Here is an 8382-nt window from a genome sequence, read left to right as displayed (position 1 = left end):
CCACCAGCAGGCGGTGTGAGGACCGGCTGGGATACGTCCGAATCGTGCTGACACTCTGCTCATCATATGGGTGGGGCAGAAGCATCCGCTGTCGCAGGTCGCTCCAAAGCAGCGCCATCCAGGACGTGGCCGCTGACATCAAGCAGCGACAAGTCGCACTGGCCCTCCCCACGTCCTGTGCGCCTGACCCTGTCGGGGCCAGGGGCGGCTTGGTGTTGGCAGGGATGGGAAGGGGGGGGGGAGGATCTGCTTGGCTACCCCGGAGTGTGAGCACTTAACGTAGATGGCGTGCAGTGATGTGTCTCTCCGTTAAAGAGCTATGAAGGACTGTAAAATGAAAAACGAAAAGTTGCTGATCGACGTGGGGGAAAAATGCAAAGATGAAGAGCGGATCTGCGTGATTTTCGAGATCCGTGTGTGTGGAAAACTTCTATTGGCGATTCAAGCGCTAATTTGCTTGTCACATACCCGCCTTTTCTTGGTTTGTCTCTTCATTTGCCTGATCCTTCTCGTGGCATTCATTGAGGTCGTTGGAGACAATCCGGCAGCGACTAAAATTGGTCTCCCTTTTATGAAGGAGCGTACGCGTTCTGCAGGGCTTCATGAAAGCACAATGCACTTTTATGTCATCGTTTATTGCTGTCATATTTTCTTTTGCCCTTGTTTTTCCGTTTTACTGAGCATTGGGCAAACAGCTGACGAAGGGGAAAATGCGAAACGCCTTGATCTTCTCGGGTCAAGGGGCACATGCCAAGGGCATGTGTCTTTCCCTCCTTGATGACCCCGCGGTTGTGCAGGTATGGGAACGCATGACAGATTGTATGATGCGCAATTACGGCATCTCACTGCAGCACATCATCCAAGAAAACCCAAAGAAAGTAGCGGCGCGTAGCGACGCTTTTGTTGTCGATGAAGTCTGCAAGCGGCCCTGCACAGAGGTGCTGAATATGAAAGAGTCCACACGATGCACTCACGCGATCACACACCCAGACGGTGTGATGCAGTTAACGTACCTAACGCAGCCCTGTGTTCTCGCCGCACAACTTCTTGCATACGAAAAGTTGAAGCATGACAATCCACAGGTATACAATAGGCAAATTTCCTGCATCGCCGGGCATAGCCTAGGTGAATTTACCGCGCTTACAGCTCTCGGTGTCTTTAGTCCCGAGACCGCTCTTAATTTGACCTTTAAGCGTGGTCTGCTCATGGAGCAGGCTTGCGATGGTGCCCCGCGCGGAAATAGAAAACTATACGCCTGCAGTCCTCAGCGAGCAAATCTCAGCGACGACAGCGAGACGGCAGACCGAGTTTTTTTCGCGCTTCTTGAGGAGGTTGCACAATCTCTTGCGCACACATCCTCATTCGTGGAAGTGGTGAACAACAACATCAGGCATCAGCAATACGTCGTGGCTGGAGACCTTGTTGGGCTAGCTGTGCTGGGAAAATGCCTGGATCCGCAATACCGGGCAAACTGTGCCAGCGGTGAGGATGTTGAATCCCTTGTAAGTCATGCTCTCACATCCGTCCGCATCGACAACAGAGATGGTGTGGCAAGAGATCCGAATATTGCCCACGATGTGGATTTCGCAACGTCATCAGCACAAAAGTACGGCTCAAGATCAACGTTTCGCCGGTTCATCAAGGGCGCGGACGACGGATTTACGCCGTCACTAGACGAACTTACGCACCTCACCTTGGAGGAGGACGGTCGCAGTGGCCTTAAGAAGAAATCATGGTTTGTTCCTCTGATCATGGAAGTTCCATTTCATTCGAGCAAGCTTCGGCGCGCCATGGATGCGTTTCTTCCTGTCCTGCGCACAGCCCTGCCAGACGAGGCGGCACTTCGTGAGCTGTTATCGATTTCCAAGGACGGAATTCTCGATGAGGAGCGCCGCGTCCACCCTCTGTGGATCACGAATTTGACGGGGAGGGTATTTGACCCGTTGAACAGGGCTTTTCAGCAGAGTGCACTTGAATGCATGAAGAGGGCGAATATTGGCGAAATCCGCCACAAAGGCCGATTTGAGAGCACTCTTGTGGTCGATACATTTAACAGCGGCGCCGCGGAAGGAAATGTGAGGGAGATGACGGCTGCAGTGCTGGCAGCTCAGCTCGCTCACCCTGTACAATGGATAACAGCAATGGAAGAAGTTGTTGTGGCGCAAGGATGCTCACACATTCAAGAAGCGTCGCCGAAAAGGAACACATCAGAAATGTTTAGGCGCACTTCGTTTTTCTCTGAAGATGACCGAAGCCGCAGCATTTCACTTCAAGTGTCTTCCTTTCCAAGTGAAGCACCGCTTTTCTAGTTTCGGGGTTTTCAGTTCTTTTTTTTTTTTTTTTTGAGAAGTTGCGCATCTTCGGCCTCATGGGTTTATTTCAAAGTTTGAGACTTTGTCGTGTACACTTCAATATAGGGATATAAATATGTCTGAAATGTAAGTCTATAGGGGCTTCATTTTATATTGTCCCTGACTTCGCAGCTCCACAAAAGCACCTGTGGAAAAAAAAAGACATGTTTTTCCCGCGCTTTCTTTATAATGACGCTGCTTCGGTGGCCTTTTTGTGTTGCCGATTCTCGAGACTTTCGCTGAAGTGCAGGCGATCAACGAGGGAAACCCCACGAAAAAAAATAGAGAAGGAAACAGCAACGCCTGACCGCTGCTCTCAGCAACCTGCTTTTCTGTGGGGGACTTCGCACTCCGCTCAAGATTTTGTCAAAGGGCTTTCTTATTTTCTCTGCTGTCTGTCTTCTTTCTATTCTTTATATTTCTCTGACACCTGATTTTACTGGGGATAAATATATACCTACACCATATCCTTCGCAACTAAACACCTTTTATTTCTTTTGTTCTCCGCTTCTTATTCGAAACGGTTTGCATCAGAACCCAAAACAACATGTATCGGGCCAGCCTTCTCAAACGAAGCACCCGCGGCCTCTTTTCCTCTACTTCAGGCAGGCTGCTTTGGTGGGGATGCAAGGAAAGTGATCTTCACCGCCTTGCTCGACAGCGCCCGTGGTGGGAAACGGCTGCCATTTTTACCGGGCTTCTCGCCTTTGTAAATGTGACGAGCGCATTCTTTTATGCACTGAACCGATGGTATCAGCGCTGGCGACCCTCAGGAAATGAGCTGCACATTCGCGATTCGATCGATCAGAAGTTGTTTTCAAGGCCTGATCTAGCCGTCGTTGCCGTGCGAATGTTGCTGCATCATGCACTCAGTAACACACAAACACCATTCGGATGCCCTATTGTGGCACCTGAGAATTACCGAGAAGAGGCCGAGGAGATTGCAGACTTCATTTGGAAACTTAGCACAGATCAGCCGATGTACACCTTTCCCGATTTGTGGGCGATGTTCACAGCAAAGGCAATGGCTCGCCTTGGTGGACCCAATGTAGTGCCGTTGCGCGGTCGCGATGACCCACCTGAGTTCATGACACGTGACCTGCTCCTCGCATTTCCGCGTTCGCTGGTTCACGAGGACGACCGTGATGTCTTGAACATGAAGCGTGTTTTATCGCGTCAAGGATTTTCATTGGAGCAAGTTGTTGCCTTGATAGGGTGCAACCGTTGTATTGGTTTTCACGACGCTGCGAACTTTCATACACGTGAGGAGGTGAAGCCAAAGATGAAGCGGCGCCCGGGGGCGATTGGGCCTAGTGACGACGAGTTTCACCTGCCTGGAACGATTCAGAAAACTACGATGGACCCATATGTGTTTGGTTCAGAGTACTTTAATCTTCTGCTGGATTACAAGTGGCGTCAGCCAGGTTTGTTTCAGCAGCGAAGGAAGGGCGCGTACAGTTGTAACGCGAAGGAGCGCGCACGCCAAGTAACCTTACTCGATCCTTTTTCTGAGAAATCGTACGAGTCGCAGCAACGTAGGATGGGGCCTGCTGAAAAAGCGCGGGAGAGTAGTAATGCAACGGACAAACGTATACCGGCCACTCTTGGAGACGGCGATAGTGCTCCAGATCGTGGTCGCTTTGATCGCAGCGGAGAGGCTCAGTTCATTCCGGGTGCGCATAGTGCTAACCGGAGCGATAGTGCGGAGAGTAGCAATCGAGAACCGGACATCGCTGGCGATCCTGACTACGAAGCTGAGCGTGGGACCGTGTCTGTTGACCCGTGTGAGCATGTTTCAATGCGCGGTGTGGACGTTATGCTTTTGGACGATGCTCTCACGAAAGGCTGGCTGTATCAGTTTGGGGATAACGAGCTTGAGTTCTACGCCGCCGTATCGGAGGTGATTTTGAACATTCAAGGCAGGGGCTACAATCCGAATAAGCTTGCAACGTGGAAGTGAGCAGATACAAGGCCATTCAAGTTGAAAAGAGTCACTTTTGTTCGTCAGGCGTGACTGAGCATTAACCTTTTTCACATCTGTTTTCTTGTGGGGATGGATGACCATCTGCACATCTCACAAACAAAAAAAGGTGAGGCTCACGTAGAGCGGTGGCTCGCACTACTGAATAATTCCTGGGAAAAGTTCCGGTATGTTTTCCCGCACCGGATAACTCGATGCATTGCTGCAGCACTCAACACGGCTGAGGAAGGGGTCTTTCATGCTCGTTGCGCCACCTCTGCAACGGCCATTTTCCATATATCCTCCGCAGCTTGCTTGGTTTTTACTTCACATTGATGCCTTTATCTTGAGCGCTCTATCTTCCTTCCCTTGCATCGCGTTTTTTTTTTGGTGCCCCTGGTTTATATATATATATATATATACATTGGTTGATTGCCAAGGCTGCTGTTGCGTTTCACACAAGAAGTCAAGTGCCCACAATTGCACGTGCTGGTTTGCCAGCGCGGACAGCAGCATCAGGAAAAAGGATATTTACGTGCTCTTCGATCCTTCGCCTGTTTCTCTGTTTCTCACGGCTAACCCTGTGGCTGCGGTACTGTGCAGTGCTGCATCTTTATCGAGACCTTCACGCTCCTCTTTTTCCCCTTTTTCTTTTTGACATCATACTGTGGTCATCTTTTTCATTGGGAAAAAATACGGAGGAGAAACCGAACCGATTTGGTGCTTGAAGTCTTTACCTTGACCTTATTTCTGCTCTTGTACTGGGCTTCTCTTCGCTAGCTGTGCATTACACCATGCTTCTACTCTGCTGATAGTCCGTCAATAATGAGCTCCAGCACCCGAAGAGCTGCAACGTCGGTCGCCTCAGCGGCGACTGCCACTGTTGATGGGTATCTGCGCAATATGTCAAAGCGGCTGCGCATTCCGGCCGCCGAAGGCGGCCGCGGTACACGACGAAAAATGGCCATGGTGACATCCGCCAGCGTACCCGCTGACCCAGCCGAAACGTGTAACGTCACGGAGGAGGACCGGAGCGACTTGGCCGCCGACGTGGACGAGTGGGATGAAGTGGAGCTTCCAGTCGCCTTTTCTCCTGCCAAGAAGCAGGAGGAAAGTGAAAGCGACAGCTTAGCCAAGAAGGGTCTGACTGATGACGGCGAAAGTGAGGCCGTGAAGCATGAGACCGCTTACGCGGTTTCAACTCTCAAGACAGAAGTAACGACTACGACAAGGGGTGAGGCAGATACTGTAACATCGAGTAGCGTAAAGGAGGAACTTGTGAACGTGGACGAGGAGGCGGCTGCGAGCGATCGACCCCTGATGGAATGGGCGCAACTGCCGCTTGTGGGACGGTCGCGCGCTTCAGATACATGGCGGCAGCGTGACCCAGCTTATGAGGCCATGATAGAGCAGAGGGATTTGCTAGCCGCAAAGCGTCGCTCAGAGCGCATTCAGCGCGTCTGCGAGTCGCTCTTCGCACTCCTGGCTGTGTTCATTCGAGCCCGTCTGCTCTGGCGCGAGTCGTGCCATCCCAGGTTCGTTAAACAGCTTCTCCGGCTCCATGTGTCGCGCGGAAAGAGCCCGAAACGCTCACGCTGCGAAGATCCTTCCAGAAAGGTAACAAGTGCTTACGTTTTTCTCAAAGCCGTAGCCACCGCAAAGGTGCTGGTGGCAGAGTCGACAAAGTCGTCGCATCGCAAGCTCTCGCTTGCCCCAGCGTGGGTGACGTGCGCAAAAGACGCGGTGCAGAATAAAACCTCGGCGGCCGTGAATGTACTCATTAAAATCATCAACGACCACTTCAAGTTAGTGGCACCGGCAGCTCCAGCTTCGTCGAGTGGACGCGAGACACCTGTTAGTGCCGCGGCGTATACTGTTGCTCCGCCGTCTGCGGAGCAAGACTTTTCCGACTGGTCGGTGCCTGTCAAACTAGGGTTTCTCTTCACGAAGATAGCAGAGTGTGATTGCCGTGTCTCAGCGGATGCGCCACTCGAGTTGCCCCATCCCCTTTACTTCTCCCTTGTGTTTCTAGCATTGGCGCGCGTGGCGGGGCTGAGCTGCCGTCTTGTGGTGGCGAAGCTAGCCAAGACGCAGCTGGAGAAGGCCCGCGCAGCGGGGCCTGCCGGCGGCGCTGCCAATGGGTACAACGACACAAGTGAAGGCAAGGACAGCACCGCAGACGGTGACATCGAAGATAGCACTCGCCGGCCGCTGCGAATTCTTTCCATTTTTGAAGGCCGCGAGAAGCGCAAGGCATCGGATCGCACCAACGCTAGTGGGGCTGCTCGAGCGGGCAAGGGGTCGAAGCGGCAGCGACCCTCAGCAGGGTCGGCAGAAGACACCAAAGACAGTGAGGAGCTCAAGTCAAAAAAGCTGCCCACTTCATGCTACTGGGTGGAGGTGTGGTCCGCGGAGCGCGAGAGCTTCCTTTCTGTGAACCCGTGCCAAAGCTGCGCCACCCTTTGGGGTGCATCATACACGCTGTCAGTCTCTGGCCACGTGGCGGTGGACGCGACGCCGCGGTACATCTCCAAGTACAGCACCGCATACGCCTACGGTCGTCGCCTCGGCACCTGTCGGCAGCACCGATTCCTGTGGCGCAACGAACTCGCCTGGGATGATACCCGTGAGCTGTCTGAAGTGCTGCGTGCCACTTTCAACGTGGCTGCGCCACACACGAGCTCGCTGGCGCAGCGGCAGCAGCAGCGGGAGAGCCGGCAGCTACACTCCCTCATGTACTCAGAGGCCGTGCCCACAACGCTGAGTGCTCTTCACCGCCACCCACTCTATGTGATAGACTCCGACCTTGCGCGGCATGAGGGGGTATACCCAAAGGATGCATGCACGACCGTGGGAAGCGTGAAGGGTCGCCTGGTCTACAAGCGTTCCGCCATCGTGAGTCTGCGGTCTCGTGACGGGTGGCTGCGCGAGGGGCGCAGCCTGCTCACGGAGGACCAGCCAGCGTACAAGGTTGTGGCACCACCCGCCTCTCGCCCGTTTGCGGCACCGTCAACACTCTACGGTCGTTGGCAAACACAGCCGTTCGAGCCACTGCCGCTCACTGCAGGCGATCCTCCGAGCATTCCTCATCACGGGCGGACGTCGTGGTACATCTTACTCGACAAAGCCCCGCCACAGGGAATTGTGCACCTGACCCAGCCCCAGATATCTCGCGTGGCGCGCCGCATGAAGCTAGACTTCCGCTTGGCTGTGGTTGGCTTTGAGCGCCGCCGCACCGACGAGCACCGCCGCGGGCACTGGGAGACCGTCATCAACGGCATTGTTGTCAAGGAAACAGACAGCGTCGCACTCCTTCGCGCCTACGAGGAGTGGGTGCAGCTGGTGCAGGAGCAGGAAGCGACGAAGCGAAGACAGCGTGCGTTTCACTGGTGGCTTTTGCTTGCGCAGCGTCTTCTGGCGTTAAAACGGCTGCAGGATCAGTACGCCAAGGGGCTCGGCGCCGGCGCGATGCCGATGCAGTGATTAGGGTTGTTCCTCGTGTGTTTTTTCAGCGTGCGCAATCTTTCGAATGACGGCTAACACCCCAATGCGTGGTGCCAGGGCCCAGTGCCCAACTCTGTCGAGAAAGCCAAGCAGCCCCCCCATCCCTGTCAACACCAAGCCGCCCCTGGCCCCGACAGGGTCAGGCGCACAGGACGTGGGGAGGGCCAGTGCGACTTGTCGCTGCTTGATGTCAGCGGCCACGTCCTGGATGGCGCTGCTTTGGAGCGACCTGCGACAGCGGATGCTTCTGCCCCACCCATATGATGAGCAGAGTGTCAGCACGATTCGGACGTATCCCAGCCGGTCCTCACACCGCCTGCTGGTGGGGGGGGCCCTGAGCCACCCCGAGGGGTGCACCCCGCGGCCACCGGCATGATGATAACTGCTGTAGGGCAGCCTACAAAGTGGGGGCCGGTGGGTTGCGTTGCAGGCTGGGGCCGTGCTGCGGCGGCTGGGTGGGCGCGTTGCCGCAGCGGCTGTCCAGCGCTGCTTTGCGCCACGCCGTGGGGACCGCAAAGGTGCCGGCCGGTGCGCGCCACCGGAAAGCGTGGTTGGCGTGTTCGGGCA

At 54.6% G+C, this 8382-nt stretch overlaps 3 protein-coding genes across 3 annotated transcripts; all 3 read left to right on the top strand.

The window, feature by feature from the left end:
- Positions 1–710: 710 nt before the first annotated feature.
- On the top strand, positions 711–2309 carry LDBPK_353520 (hypothetical protein, conserved; the record flags this gene model as incomplete). Its single annotated transcript, XM_003864884.1, has 1 exon — positions 711–2309. One exon carries the CDS (start codon positions 711–713, stop codon positions 2307–2309), a length of 1599 nt encoding a protein of 532 aa, XP_003864932.1.
- An 892-nt stretch (positions 2310–3201) lies between these two features.
- Positions 3202–4311, top strand: LDBPK_353510 (hypothetical protein, conserved; the record flags this gene model as incomplete). The annotated part of the gene is made up of 1 exon (XM_003864883.1): positions 3202–4311. The coding sequence occupies one exon, from the start codon at positions 3202–3204 to the stop codon at positions 4309–4311; it is 1110 nt and encodes a 369-aa protein (XP_003864931.1).
- A 960-nt stretch (positions 4312–5271) lies between these two features.
- On the top strand, positions 5272–7794 carry LDBPK_353500 (DNA-repair protein, putative; the record flags this gene model as incomplete). Its single annotated transcript, XM_003864882.1, has 1 exon — positions 5272–7794. The coding sequence occupies one exon, from the start codon at positions 5272–5274 to the stop codon at positions 7792–7794; it is 2523 nt and encodes an 840-aa protein (XP_003864930.1).
- Between the last annotated feature and the right edge of the window lie 588 nt (positions 7795–8382).

This window comes from Leishmania donovani, chromosome 35 (genome assembly GCF_000227135.1).
Source record: "Leishmania donovani BPK282A1 complete genome, chromosome 35".
NCBI classification, from domain to species: domain Eukaryota; phylum Euglenozoa; class Kinetoplastea; order Trypanosomatida; family Trypanosomatidae; genus Leishmania; species Leishmania donovani.
The sequence above is the reverse complement of the archived record's forward strand: the minus strand, read 5'-3'. Positions and strand labels throughout refer to the sequence as shown.